At 46.3% G+C, this 15,658-nt stretch overlaps 1 protein-coding gene across 9 annotated transcripts in view; it reads right to left on the bottom strand.

Moving 5' to 3' along the window:
- The window catches only part of CEP250 (centrosomal protein 250), a 137,068-nt gene that overhangs the window by 89,471 nt on the left and 31,939 nt on the right, over positions 1-15,658 (bottom strand). For 7 of the 9 annotated variants that reach the window (XM_075012198.1, XM_075012196.1, XM_075012197.1 and 4 more), the window contains 3 exons: positions 11,060-11,221; positions 10,501-10,679; positions 9,471-9,653 (listed from right to left, as the gene is read on the bottom strand). In XM_075012198.1, coding sequence (XP_074868299.1) covers positions 9,471-9,653; positions 10,501-10,679; positions 11,060-11,221 — 524 coding nt within the window. Of the gene's footprint in view, positions 1-9,372; positions 9,395-9,470; positions 9,654-10,500; positions 10,680-11,059; positions 11,222-15,658 lie in introns of those variants that run through there. The other 2 variants (XM_075012204.1, XM_075012203.1) reach the window with 2 other exon arrangements.

Below are 15,658 nucleotides of genomic sequence, written 5' to 3' on the forward strand. Positions count from 1 at the left end.
CCAAAAAGCCAAGAGCATCAGAGCTCAGAATTTAAATACAAAAAGTTGGAAATTCTCAGTTAAGGCTTCAGCTAAGACTTGAACTCTGCCACTCTACCATCACCACCTTTCCATCTCAAAAAGAAAACAGAGAACTCATGTCCCCTGGTGTTCCCAATGCTGGCCTGACACTGCTGTTCTTCCTCCACATCCTGGCTGGAGGTTGCTGTTCTGATCCTGACTTTCACTGTAACTTCACCCATTTTACCCACGTGTAACACAATAGATCAAAAGAGGGGAAGATTTGGATTATTTCAATAGGATTAATCTATTACCCACCCACTGCTGAGCACAAAGTTGTGAAAACTAAGAAGCTGGCTGGGACAACTGGTGGCACCTGAGTGGCTCTGCTCTTTTTAAACAGATCCAGCAGTTTGCACTGGGGGACTGCTCCTCTAGATATACCTCTGGAGTTGAGTATTGCACCCTTCTTGCCCACATATTTGAAACCAATAACAGAATGGGTGCAGTACTTCCACAATAGTGTTTCAACTCACCCTGGACTAGTTTAATTTTCTCAGAACCCAGCCAAAACCAGACCTTGAATGATAAAGGTAGAATTGGTGAATTGCAAAGAAGTTGGAGAGGCTGTCCCAGAATTTCCTCACCATTCATTTTGAAGGATATTTAACTGTTTCTGGGTGGCAAGGTAGCAGCAGCAGCTATGCTTTGTTCTCATCAGTCCTTGGCCAGAAAGTTCATTCCCTCATCTTAAATATGGGCTTCATCATGTTACCCATGACAGTATCACTTCCAGCCTAGAATACTGCAGTGCACTCTACTTGACAGTACAGCCAAAGGTGACTTGCAAACTAAGCAGATAAGCAAGTAACAGACATGATCAATTTGCTGTAACCTCGCTACAAACATGAGGATGATCTGAAAGCTTTTCATGTCTACTTTTAGATGAAGTATGATACAGAGCTGTCAAGTCATGCCATACAAATGGGAATAAACAATGACATTACCAACACTGTAAAAAGATCACTTTGAATTATTTGCATTTCTTTCTGTATTTATCAAGATGTAAAACTGGATTTCTTTGTGACCACAAGTCAGAACAGCAGCAGCAGCAAAGGTAAAACAAAACTCCAACAATATATTTGTACAGGAGTAGTACTGCTGCTGACATTTTTAGTCAAGTCAACATGATTATCATCATGTTATTCAACATCATGATCTCTGTCAAGAGCAAGCATGTGACCAGAAACATTACTACCTTTGGATACACGAAATTCTGTTAAGACTGTTACAATTAAAGACAGTTAATTGTGTAGCATCCCCTTCAGGTACAGGTACAAATAAGGTCTTGTAGAAACTCAGATGCCATTGAGCCCCTGAAGAATACAGGAGCCACATTTCTCCATCCAAGTTGCAATTGTCGTCCAATATAGTCTTTCACAGATATTCTGTGCATGCAACATGTCATCTCTGAAGTGCAAACTCTGACATTGGTTGCTCTCAATTATTTCTCTTTTACAATGCTCTTGTCTTGTGTAATGACAATCATATAGCAACTTAGAGACTAACAAATGCATTAGGTCATAAACTTTGGTGGGTAAGACCCACTTCTCCAGATGATTGGAGTAGAAAAAAAAATAGAATCTAGGGTTAATATAGCAGGGAGGTGGGAAGGAAGGGGAAAAAAGGGTTGTGTGTCACTAGCAGGACCAGTTGATGAAGCAAATTAAGTAAGATGTGTCTCACTCTACGAATATCAAAGATGGGGAAATTGCCCTTGTAATCATAAGATAACTGAGATTTCTGTTCAGGCCAAGGTTAAACACGTTGAATTTGCAAATGAATTCCAATTCAGATGTCTCCCTCTGTAGTCTTGTGGTAAAATTCTTTTGCAGAAGAATGGGTACTTTTAAATTCATTACCGAATATCCAGGGAGGTTAAGGTGCTCCCGTACAGGTTTGTGTGTGCCCCCATTCCTGATGTCCAGTTTATGTCCATTCATCTGCTGGTGCAGAAAGAGTCTGGTTTGCCCAATGTACATGGCAGAGGACCACAGCTGGCACAAGAGGGCATATATCACATTAACAACAAGAAGTCTTGTGGCACCCTATATAGACTAACAGATATTTTGGAGCATAAGCTTTTGTGGGGCAAAGACCCGCTTCATCAGATGCATTGGAATGGAAATTCTGCCTCTGGAATTTCCACTCCAACACATCTGACAAAGCAGGTCTTTGCCCACAGAAGCTTGTGCTCCAGTATATCTGTTAGTCTGTAAGGTGCCACAGGATGACCTCTTGTTTTTGAAGATACAGGACTAACTCAGCTACCTCTCTGATACTATAACACATTAGTGGATGTGCAGGTGCCTGGGCCCCTAAGGGCATGGCTGATGTGGTTTGGTCCAGTGGTGGTGGACAGAGTTGACAAAGGGGTTTGTTGCAGGTTTAAGTTCCTGGGTTAGTGTTTCTGTAGTCTGGTGTGTGGCTGCTGGGGAGTATTTTCGTGAGATTGGGAGACTATCCCTAGGAGAGAAGATTGGCTTGTCACCCAAGGCCAGTGACAGTGAGGTATGGTGTTCCAGTATAGGTTGTAGGTTGTCAGTTAAGCACTGGGGAGGTTTAAGATGAGGGCTATAAATGGTAACAATGGTGTTCTGTTATTTTCCTCATTGGGCCTATCATGAAGTAGGTGAATTGGTGTCACAACATCTAAACTAGAAAACTCACCCAGTAGCCATCAATTTAATTATTTTTGCTGGCTTCTGCCACCATCATCATACAATTCTATCTGGAAATAGTGGCTTTTGACAGTTCCATATTCTTTTGATTTTTCTTAATCATCACATTGTTGTCTGTACATTTATATTTATGCAGTACCTAGTGCAAACTATGGGCATGCAATCTACTTCTGCATAAGTGTGAGGCTGGCATGGTCAGCAAACTTCAAATCAAAACATACACATATATTGTAATCCTTTGTGAGATTACTTTCACAATTAAGAATCTGCAACGTGAACACATTTAGGCCAATAGGAAGAAGGGGATTTTGAAGTTGGCAGGGTCCTTTCGAAAAAGACCTCCATCTGGACGAGCCACGCAGGAGCGAAACGGGGCAATTTCGAAGAGCCACGGCCGGTGGCATCCTAATGAGGTGCTGAATATGCATTTCAGTGCCTCGTTAGTAATCTTCCAAATGGCCATTTGCATGGCCGTTTCCAAGCTTTGTGCCAGTGTAGATGTAGCCTTAATGTTGGTACACTGCTCCTTTTCTGCAGAACTGCCAAATAACTTGGCCAGTTGATCCTCTGCCTGTAGCACTGCACAGGATTCTTCTATCCGAACTGCAGAACTCTGCACTTGACCTTGTTGACCCTCAATAGATTCCTTCTGGGCCAATCCTACACTTTCTTTAGGTACCTCTGGCCGCTATCCTTACCCACGATATCCATCTCTCTACCCAGCTTAGTGTCATCTGTGAATGTGCTGAGGACGCAATCAATCTAATTATCCATCATTAGTGAAAATGTTGAACTGCTTGAAGCACTCCATTGGACACTAGCCGTCAGCAAGACAACAAGCCGTTGATTGCTACCTGTTAAGTCTGATGATGTAGCCCGCTTATAGTCTATTCCAGGAGTGAGCAAACTTTTTTGCCCCTGCAAGTAGCACAGGCCCCCCAACAGCCCCAGAATGGAGCAGAGGTCTCCCAAAAGTGACATGCCGTGTTCCCATCATAACTGTTGGGGTGGGAGAGGCAACAGAGGCTGTGGGGGAGGGAGGTCATTTGCACTGCCACCCCTTTTGAAAATTCACGAATCCCCGCTTTGCGCACCCCTGCACTAGGATGTTACAGCATCACATTAAGCAAGGCTCACATTGCAGGCAAGTCTCCTAGGACAGGCAGCACCCTGCCTAATCGAAGCACGGGGTGAACACCTGCTCCTGCCTTTCATAAAGAAAGGGCTGGCTGGGGTCCCTCGCATAACCCCCCAGGCACAACTGGGGGTTCACCCCCTACCCCTGCTGTCTGAGCCTCTACACACCCCTTCCATACTCCCCCCATGCCCAGCGCTTTCCCCTGCACCCCCGGCATCTCCTTACAGGGCATCCAGAGCAGCCCACGGAAAGCTGTCTGCAAAGTTCAAGGCTCCCTCCCCCAATGGGGAGGGAGGGGAGGGACCAGCAGCGACAGCAGCAAGGGTGAGGTAGGCAAAGGCAGGAGCAGAGTAGTGCAGCTCACCTACACATGACTCGCTCTCCTCCCTCACTGCCTCCAATGCAGGTCACAGGCTGTTCAGTGGTAGCTTTTTGGTGCTCTCTGCCTGGCTTCCCTGGGAGGCACGGCACAGCTGCAGGCAGTAAGCTCAGGCTGCACATGCAGCAATGGCTGCAGCTGCTCAGACACAGTCTGCTGGCTGTGCTTGCCCACGGCTATGCCAGGGAGGAGCGTGTGGGGCTGGGAGACAGCAAATGCCATACAGGGAGGGAGGACAATCACTCTGCACCCCACTTCTAAAATTTCATGCCTCCCCACCACACTTGGCACACTCTTGGTCTTTTCAAAGAGTTGCTGGCAGGAATACTGTGGGAGACTGTATTAAGTCATGGTATGTCACGTCCAATGCTTTCCCCGTACCACAGAGCTAGTTATCACACAGAAGGCAATAAGGTTGGTCAGGCATGACTGACCCAAGGTGAATCTATACTGACTGTTCCCGATCACCTTCCTCTCTTCCAAGTGTTTCAAAATGGATTCTTTGACAGCCTAGCTGCTTGATTTTTCCAGGTACCGAAGTGAGGCTGACTGACCTCTATCTCCCCAGATTCTTCTTCTGTTTTAAAGATAGGTACTACATATGCCTTTATCCAAATCATCCAGTATCTCCAATCACCACACATTTTCAAAAAGATAATAACCAATAGCTCTGAAACCTCAGATCAGGGAGATGAGCTAAATGAGGATTTCTTCAGGTAGCAAAGTGAAGCTTCCAAATCACAGGCCCTGGTTCTCATGGGAGATATTAATCATCCAGACATTTGGTGGGAGACCAGTACATCAGCACACAGACAATCCAGGAAGTTTTTGCAGAAGGCTGGGGATAACTTCTTGGTACAAGTGCTGAAGGAACCGATCAGGGGCCATGCGCAACTTGACCTGCTGCTCACAAACAGGGAAGAACTAGTAGGAGAAAAAGAAGTGGGAGGAAACCTGGGCTGCAGCGACCATGAAATTGGAGATTTCACGATCCGGACAAAAGGAAGAAAAGTGAGCAGTAACATACAGATCCTTGATTTCGGAAGAGCAGACTTCAAATCCCTGAGAGAACTGATGAGCAGGATCCCTTGGGAAATGAAGATGAAGGGGAAAAGAGTTCAAGAGAACTGGCAGTATTTTAAAGAAGTCTTACTAAAGGCACAGGAGCAAGCCATCCCGCTGCATAGTAAGAAATGCAAACATGGTAGGCAACCAGCTTGGCTTAACAGGAAAACCCTTAGTCAGCTTAAACTCAAAAAGGATGTGTACAAGAAATGGAAATGTGGACAGTGGACTAAGGAGGAGTATAAACATACAACTGGAGAATGCTGGGCAGTAACCAGGAAAGCAAAAGCACAGTTGGAACTGCAGCTGGCAAGGGATGTGAAGAGTAACAAGAAGGGTTTCTACAGACATGTCAACAATAAAAGGGTTATCAGAGAAGGTGTGGGGCCGTTACTGGATGAGGGAGGTAACCTAGTGACAGATGATGTAGGAAAAGCTGAAGTACTCAATGCTTTTTTTTGTCTCAGTCTTCATGGACGAAGTCAACTTCCACATGACAGTCCTAGACAGTGCAGTATGGGAAGGTGGAGGGCAGCCATCTGTGGGGAAAGAACAAGTTCTGAGCTATCTAGAAAAACTAGCTGTACACAGATTCATGGGTCTGGATTTAATGCACCCAAGGGTACTGAGGGAATTGGCAGAGGTCATTGTTGAACCTTTGGCCATTATCTTTGAAGAGACTCTTGGAGATCGGGCGCAAAAAAAGGAAAAAGGCAAACCTAGGGCCCATCTTTAAAAAAGGAAAGGAGGACAATCCAGGGAACTATAGACCTGTCAGCCTTACCTCAGTCCCTGGGAAAATAATGGAGGGAATCCTCAAGGAATCCATTTTGGTGTACTTGGATGAAGGGAAGTGACCAAAAGTAGCCAACATGGATTCATCAGGGGCAAGTCCTGCCTGACCAATCTCATTAGCTTCTATGACAAGGTAACAGGCTCTGTGGACATGGGGAAGTCAGTGGATGTGATATACCTTGACTTCAGCAAAGCTTTTGATACAGTCTCCCACAACATTCTTGTCCATAAGTTAAGGAAATATGCATTGGATCCTTGGACTATAAGATGGATAGAAAGCTGGCTTGACAGTTGGGCCCAATGCATCGTGGTCAATGGCTCAATATCTGGATGGCGGTCGGTTTCGAGCCGAGTGCCGCAAGGCTCGGTTTGGGGCCAGTGTTATTCAACATCTTTATTAACGTTCTGGATGAGGGACTGGATCGCACCCGCCGCAAGTTTGCAGATGACACAAAACTAGGGGGAGAGGTAGATATGTTGGAGGGTAGAGAGAGAATCCAGAGTGACCTGAATAAATTGGAGGACTGCGCCAAAAGAAATCTGATGCAGTTCAACAAGGAGAAGTGTAGAGTCTTGCACTTGCGGAGGAAGAATCCCAAACGTTGTTATAGGCTGGGGACTAACTGGCTCAGCAGCAGTACAATGGAAAGGGAGCTAGGGGTTATGGTGGATGAAAGTCTGGATATGAGTAAACAGTGTGCCCTTGTAGCTGAGAAGGCTAACGGCATACTAGCATGCATTAGGAGGAGCATTTTGAGCAGATCTAGAGAAGTAGTTATTCCCCCCTATTCAGCACTGGTGACGCCACATCTGGAATACTGGGTCCAGTTTTGGGCCCCCCCAGTATAAAAAGGATGTGGATGTGCTGGAGCAGGTTCAGCGAAGGGCAACAAAAACGATTAAGAGGCTGGAGCACAAGACCTATGAGGACAGGCTGAGGGATTTGGGCTTATTTAGTTTACAGAAGAGAATACTTAGGGGTGCTTTAATAGCAGCCTTCAACTTCCTGAAGGAGAGCTCTAAAGAGGAGGGTGAGAAATTGGTCTCAGTGGTGTCAGATGGAAGAACAAAGACTAATGGTCTGAAGTTGAAGAGGGAGAGGTGTAGGTTAGATATTAGGAAAAACTACTTAACCAGGAGGGTGGTGGTGAAGCATTGGAATGTGTTGCCTAGAGAGGTGGTGGATTCTCCATCCTTCAAGGTTTTTAAGTCCCAGCTTGACAGGGTCCTGGCTGGGATGACTTAGTGGGAGTCGATCCTGCCTGAAGCAGGGGGCTGGACTAGATGACCTCCTGAGGTCCCTTCCAGCCCTGTGATTCTGTGAAATCACATCAGCCAACTCTCTCAGCACTTTCAGCTGCATTAAGCTCAACACTCCTTCCCCAACAAATGCCTTCATTTTATTAGTTATCTTGATGATGGGTTGGTTTGCACCCCCTGCAAGTTCAGGTCTGACACCAAGCAGGGTGGGAGAGGCTCCAGAGTATGCTGGAGGGTAAGGATAGGATCTAGAGTGACCTAGACAAATTGGAGGATTGGGTCAAAAGCAATCTGATGCGTTTCAACAAGGAGACCTCCACTTTGGACAGAAGTATCCTATGAACTGCTACAGGCTGGGGACCAACACGTTAAACTGCAGTTCTGCAGAAAGGACTGGAGATTATAATTGGCAAGAAACTGGTTATGAATCAATTCTGTTGCTAGGAAATCCAACAGCCTATGGAGCTATACTAGTAAGAGCATTGCAGCAGATCAAAGGAAGTGATTATTCCCCTCCATTCAGCACTGGTGAGACCACATCTAGTGCACTGCATGCAGGTCTGGGCCCCCCACTACAGAAAGGATGTGGACAAACTGGAATGTCCAGCGGAGGGCAATGAAAATGACTGGGGACTGGGACACATGACTTATGAAGAGAGACTGAGGGAACTGATCTTATTTAATCTGTAGAAGAGAAGAGAGGTGAGTGATTTGATAGCACCTTTCACTTTCCTGAAGGAGGATTCCAAAGAGGGCAGACCCAGTCTATTCTAAGTGGTGGCAGATGACGAAACAAGGAGCAATGGCCTCAAGTTGCAGTGTCATGAGAACTACATTGGACATTAGGGGAAAAAACCCCATTCCACTAGGAAGGCAGTAAAGGACTGGGATGGATTACTTAGGGAGATAGTGGAATCTCCATCATATGAGGATTTTAAGGCCAGACTTGACAAAGCCCTGGTTGGCATAATTCAGTTGAGGTTGGTCCCACTTTGAGCAGGGTGTTGGATTCAACCTCCCAAGTCCTCTTCCAACCCTAATCTTCTTTGATACTATTATGCTGTAATGGAGTTTTAGGGATCTTAAAAACAATAATACCCAAGTGCATACTAGTTACCTATCAATGTATGGTTTAGGTATAAAGTGACTTCCTGCTCACCTACCCCATATTATAGGATGCACAGAGCACATGCGGACCCTTGGATGGAGTGATTTCTGCAAAGTAAGATAGTGAATTATAAGACTGAACAGGTAGAAGTAGCCAGACTACATGGAGTTGCACTACACATGTCACTCTGCAGTGTGGACTCTACCAACTGTGCCAGATGTAAGGTAGGTCTACTGATCTGAATATTATAGAGTGCCTGTTTCGGTGATCTCCAAGCATAGCATAAAAATTCTTAACAAAAGAGATGTTTCTCCACATTCCTCTCAACGAGGAATGTGCCTCAGAACATACAAGACTGGTTAACACATGATCATGCCCACAGCTGTACAAAGACAGCAAGACACAAAGGAACTGATTCTCCTCTCGCTTATGTTAGTGTTTCATAGGTGTAACTCCACTGACTTTTGGGGAGTTATTCTTGATTTACACTGGAGTGAGAGAAGAGAATGGGTACTAGCAGATTCTCACAAGCTGTCCCAAGGGCCCAGCGCTGCAGCAACCATTGGTTTCCATGCATTTTTGTCCAGCACAGACTGGCTGAGATGTGTCAGCCCAGGAAAAAGAGAGCCCAAATCAGGAGGCATTTTGGTGAGAAGAAATATTTTCATGCCTCAGTCAGTAAGCAAAGACTGAAAGAGTCAGGCCATCAGGGATGACCAAGTAAAACCACTGCCCCCAAGGACCAAGAGTGAAAAGATGAGAGGGGGATAACACTACAAGAAAAATTAGCAATAGCCTAATATTTTGGAAATAAAAGCCACCAGTTGCAGTAGCCATCCAAACCCAGCCCCACGTTCCTTGCTTGGTGCTTCCCTTCAGCTCCTACCTTCCACTTCCACGCCTGTGCAGCCACATCACTATGCAGCATGCTCCCACACAGTGCCCCACCCTCTTGCCCTGTGGAGGGATCACAGATGTGCTCACAGGCGCTCCCTCTCCTGAAGGATCCTCTGCATCTCCAGCTGCTGCTCTTCCTTCCCCCCTTGAGCCAAATCTTCTTTCAGTTGTAGCTCAGCGTTGCTTCGGCGCAAACGCCAGGCCTCCTGCTCAGACACCTCCAGCTGTTGCTGCAGCTCTTCCCTGGCCTTCTCCAAGTTCACACGGTCACTGAAAGAGGCAGCCCCAGTCAGCAGGACAAGGTGGCATGAGCAGATCCCACCCCCAACAGACAGGGTGGAACCAGATGTGCTTGCTGCATGTGCACCTTTTTTCTCTCCTGGCAGCTGACAGGAAGGGAGAAGGGTTAGGGAGGCTGCTGCTCTCACTCAGGTTGCTTCTACACTCACCCTCCCTCGTTGGAGGAGGCATGGTAATGAGGCAATTTGAAGCAGGCTAATGAGGTGCTAATATGCATATTCAGCAGCTCATTAGCATAATGGCAGCTGCGCAAATTTCCAAGTACAGTCTTCAAATTGCAGATTGAGAGTGTAGATGTGGGCAGCTTCGAAATAAGCATCCCACTTCAACATCTGACATTCCCTTACTCCCACCAGGACATAGGCAGATGAAGCTGTTGCTTATTTCTCTCCACATTACGGGAAGGGATGCATTTCATGATCTTGCACTGTTTAGTTCACTGTGCAGCACAAGACAGAACAATTCTGGGCTTAAACCCCAGAGAGGATCTATGACTTGACAGCTAGGAAGTGCACTAGCTAAAGCCTTCCCATGCAAAAGCTGGTTAAAGAGCCTGCCTGCATATGCTACCACTGGGTGTGTCCCTATTTGTATGTATGCTAGTGAAGGGGCAGGGCTTTGCAACTTGTCATAGCAGTGCAGCAGTAAAGGGAACACAGGCTGGTGGGTCTGGAGGGCTCAGTAGTACCTCAGTTCCAGTGGCACCCCAAAGTGAACTGATCTCCAGAGAGTTCTGAGCCTTACATACTCTATTACTGATGTCCCAGAGGATCTAACAGATTCCCTAAAGGATGTAGAAGGAGGACACAGGGCTGACCTGCTCAGAGTTTCCACCAGGGACTGGAGGTGCTGCGTCTGACTGGTGAGCATCTTGCAGTTCTCATCCAGATGCTGGAGCCTCTGCCTCAACAACTTGCATTCCTCTTCCAGCTGCCTTTGCTGATGTTGCAGAGAATGGACAGAGTCCTGGCTGGCTGAAAGCTGCTCCCTTAAGGCCTGCCAGGGGAAGAGGCGGAATAAGTAAATGAGAAGGAAGGGACTGAAAAGACAGACTCAGGTGAACCAGCTAGAAGGTGGTCAACAGCTGTGCATGTGTGCAACAGCAGCTGAAGCATGCAAGAAGGTAATTCAAACACAAGCCAGCTGGGAAAGTCAGGAAGGGAGCAAGGGCTGTAATCCAGTGTGGGAGGGGGACTGCAGAGGGAACAGTGGCAGAGGAAAGGCAGTCTCAGCCTGGAGAGGAGGATAGCTGTAAGGCAGGAGTCAATGGAGGGGCAAATGCTGAATGAGGTATAGACATTTGAGAAAGTGGCTGCCAGTGGGGTTGGGGAAATTGCTGCCAGTATCAAGAGAGACCTGCACCATTCCCCTCTCACCTGTACTGCCTGGCACCTCCTCGATAATGCTTCATGCACCAGAATAATGGCCCTTTCCATGTCGCTGGAGCTCAGCAGGGAGGAGAGATCGCTGGATTCATGATGCTGGGAGCTCTCAGTCCATGAGATGCTGACTGCAGTGTCAGCATCATCTAGCACTGCCTGAAATCCAGACCAAGCTGTTATGCCTTTCTTCCTGCAACTCACTCGTTTACCTATGTTTCCTTCCTCCTCCATGCTACCCTTCAGTCAGAGTTTCGCCTGTATAAGCTAAATTACTTGACACAATAGGGAAAGCTAGTTTTGGTGTCCATGATCTCATGCATTTCAGGTTGGAGTGATTCCAGACTTAGAGAGAGAGCAGGGACAGGAGTGGGTTTTGTTTGTACTCCCTATATTGTAGGCTATCTCGGGGCTTGCTTTAATCAGTGTTCAACTTCTTGTGGTTGCCCAGGCATCATTTAAGAATGCAGTCAGAGTGTTACAAAGACCTTTAATTTAACATAATTAGGCCTCTAGTGACTGATAGCCATGAAAAGTATCACTAGCACTCCACAGAGGAGAAAGCAGTTAATGAATTCTGGCAATTTACCATAATTGCTCAAACAGTAGGAAGAACGGAATAAATATTGGCCAAAACAGCTTCATGAGGGTCTATAGCTGTGTCTGTACTCACGTGGAAAGTCGACTGATGATATGCAATTTTAGGTACGCCAGTTGTGTACCTAAAATAGACTTTTCAGCCATCGACTGTGGTGGCTGTCTTCTCAGCATAAGGTTGAATGGAGCACTCCTCCCATTGACCTTTCTTAATCCTCGTGGCTCATGAGGAGTACCAGGGTAAATGATGACCACCAAAAGCGCCATTTAGCACATGTACAAAACAGCACCTGGAAGATCGAACCTGAGAGGTTGATGTTCCACGGTCAGTGTAAATGTAGGCTATGTAAAGATCTGAGGTTAAAATTCATGTGTAGAGAATGGAAAAGGGAGGCCAACCAACAAGGAACAATCAGTCAACTAAAGTTTGCAAGAAAACCAGGAGCAGTCAAAAAGAATAACGTGATGGTACCAGCACATGCAAAGGAAACATGAAAGACTTTTACAGATGTGCGGGGAACGAAGAATTACTCATTAACACATCAGATTGACTGAAAAATACAACTGAAAAGATATTTAAATGTAAATGGATTAAATGAACATCAAACAGAATAATGACGACTTGACTGTCATGTCATGTACATGGTCCATGCAGCTAACTCTAAGGCTGCCCAGTTAAAGGACACAATAAGGAAAGGAAGTCTAAGAGAGACATGTGGATAATGAACTCTAAGCAGATGGAAATTGTAAGGCCGTCAAAGGACACTCGGGAAGACACACAGGAGGTCAGTAAATAAGAGCTCTGGAAGTACCAGAAAAAGTGGTGTATCACAGAGCAGCTGCTACCTTTAAGCAGACCAGGCCCAACTTCCCTGTGTCAGAGCAGTGGGCTCACCTGAGCCAATGAAAGGGGAAGAGCTACACCTGGGGCTATAAGGATTTGTCAGAGGGCAGGCTATGCTTGCTGAGATATTCCCCCAGTGGAGTGGAATTAATTTCTATGGTGGGTCCCGAGGGCAAGGGGCAGCTCCCAAGTAGTTCTAGAACCACTATTTCACAAAGGGGGCAGACCTTAATGGGAGCGCGAAGCTTCAAGAAGCTGGATTGTCAGAGACTGCTGTGAGTGGGTGTCTTGAAACCCCTGGACAAAGGGTAAGTAAAGTGACTCTCTTCATTCCCTGTACATCAGTATAAGTCCTCCATGTTTCCTTTGCATGTGCTGGTACCATCACGTTATTCTTTTTGACTGCTCCTGGTTTTCTTGCAAACTTTAGTTGACTGATTGTTCCTTGTTGGTTGGCCTCCCTTTTCCAGACTCAACACACGAATTTTAACCTCAGATCTGTATTTGTTTTATTTCCTTATGTTTGTACAGTAAAGGAGACTGGGCATGGCAGTATATTTCTGGTAGCTGGGGAGACACCCAGCCATGTTGCATGGTGTTCAATTTAAAAGCCAATAGTCAAGCTGCTGACAGAGAAGCTGTAGCCAAAGGAAACACAGAAGAGATGGGACATGAAATGAATGCTAACAGTCTGTGTCAAGGCCCACAACTAGGGCTTCTAAGACAGGTTTGGAGGCAGCTCTCCTGCACTCCCTGAATCCTGGATGGGACTGCCCAGATCTCAGATGTTCAAGGGAGAGCTGTGGCCCAGCATGAGAGCCAGTTATGCAGTACTGTACAGAGAGAAGACCCCCCACAGCTATCAGGAAAGGCTCTCACATAGATTTAATTACACTTATATTGTGGTTTCTAATAAGTATTATTGGTCATAAAAATAATTTTTGTTTTACTAACCTCCCATACATTTCCCAGGCTGACTTTGTCACATGAAGCACCATTTCCTTTCATTTGTGCTATACTCACTGCACTCTAACCTCAGGAAAGAAGCCTCCCTTATTCTTCTGTCATGGGACAGTGAAACTTGCTTTATCCACCGTAATCTGGATAACAATTCTTAGCATTTCTTTACTGATTTTCTTTGGCAATCTCAAATGGCATTACAAAGGAAGGCAAGTGTTGCTATCACTTTACACATGAGAAATGAAAGCCTTAGTTTTCAAACCAGGTTGCCTCAATAAAAGTGACCTCACTTTTCATTGAAATCATTTGAAAATAGCTCATGCTCAGCCCATTTTAAAAGCAGGCCACTTTCATTTAGGAGTCTCAGTATGAATTTAAGAAATTAATTTTATGCATTCAACTCCAAGAATTCAGGAAAAAGTAACTTGCCCAAAGTCACAGAATAAAGTAGAAACAGAACTCCTAGTTCCAGGTTGCAATCTTGTTCCCTACCTACTGGACACTCAGTTCCGTCCCTTACACTTGTTCATCCAACCTAGAGAATGCCATTTTTACAGTCAATTATTCATGAATTTAATGCCAGATGGGAACATTTACAATCTTTTCTGACTTCCTGCATACATGGGCTAGAAAATTTCTGCATGAAACCCATAACTTCTGGTTATGCTAAAGCTGAGTTTTTACAGAAGACATACTATCTTGACAAGACAGCTCCCTGTTTCCATAACTGGTGTTCTTCAAGATGTACTGCTCATGTTCATTCAACAGAGGTCCACGTTTGCCACATGTATGGGTGCTGGAAGATTTTCCCTTAGCAGTATCCATAGGGGAGGAAAAGGCTCAAGTGACCCCTGGAAAGGTGTCCATATACTTGCCTGAATAAGGTGCAGCCGGGGTCACTCCACCATCAGTTCCTTTTTGCTAGAAATGCCGAGTGTGGAAAAGGAGGGTGGGGTGTTGAATGAACACATCCTGAAGAACATCAGTTACAGAAACAGGTCTTTTCTTCAAGTGCTTGCTCATGTCCATTCAAAGTAGATGACTGCAAGCAGTGGCCCAATGGTGGGAAGGCATTTAAGGACATGCCAACTACTACACAGCTCTACTGAAAACAGCACCATCCTAGGCTTGTTGTGTAATGGCAGCATGTGATCAGTGTGTGAACTGAGGACTACATCACAGCCTTGCAAATATCCTGGAAGGCAATATGGGAGACAACGACTGCTGAAGCAGCCTGAACTCTGGTCAAGTGTGCCTTGAACAATGGAAGCAGCTGGATGCCTGCTAACTTGCAGCATGCCCAGGGAATGTTGGAGATCTAGGAGCAGGGTGAAGGGTGTAGGGGAAAAGTCAAACTCTGTTTCTGAAACCCAGTTTAGTGACTAACACTTTCAGAAGGGAAGAGTGGGCTGGACTGGATGGGCAAAGCGATGACATGAGATAATGCATGATCAGTGACAGCACTAGCACACAGAGGCTACGTCTACACGTGCACCCAACTTCGAAATAGCTTATTTCGATGTTGCGACATCGAAATAGGCTATTTCGATGAATAACGTCTACACGTCCTCCAGGGCTGGCAACGTCGATGTTCAACTTCGACGTTGCTCAGCCCAACATCGAAATAGGCACAGCGAGGGAACGTCTACACGCCAAAGTAGCACACATCGAAATAAGGGAGCCAGGCACAGCTGCAGACAGGGTCACGGGGCGGACTCAACAGCAAGTCGCTCCCTTAAAGGGCCCCTCCCAGACACACTTTCATTAAACAGTGCAAGATACACAGAGCCAACAACTAGTTGCAGACCCTGTATATGCAGCACGCACCCCCAGCTGCAGCAGCAGCAGCCAGAAGCCCTGGGCTAAGGGCTGCTGCCCACGGTGACCACAGAGCCCCGCAAGGGCTGGAGAGAGAGTATCTCTCAACCCCCCAGCTGATGGCCGCCATGGAGGACCCCGCTATTTCGATGTTGCGGGACGCGGATCGTCTACACGTCCCTACTTCGATGTTGAACGTCGAAGTAGGGCGCTATTCCCATCCGCTCATGGGGTTAGCGACTTCGACGTCTTGCCGCCTAACGTCGATTTCAACTTCGAAATAGCGCCCAACACGTGTAGACGTGACGGGCGCTATTTCGAAGTTACTGCCGCTACTTCGAAGTAGCGTGCACGTGTAGACGCAGCCAGAGAGTACA

This window comes from Carettochelys insculpta, chromosome 17 (genome assembly GCF_033958435.1).
Source record: "Carettochelys insculpta isolate YL-2023 chromosome 17, ASM3395843v1, whole genome shotgun sequence".
Classification (NCBI taxonomy): domain Eukaryota; kingdom Metazoa; phylum Chordata; order Testudines; family Carettochelyidae; genus Carettochelys; species Carettochelys insculpta.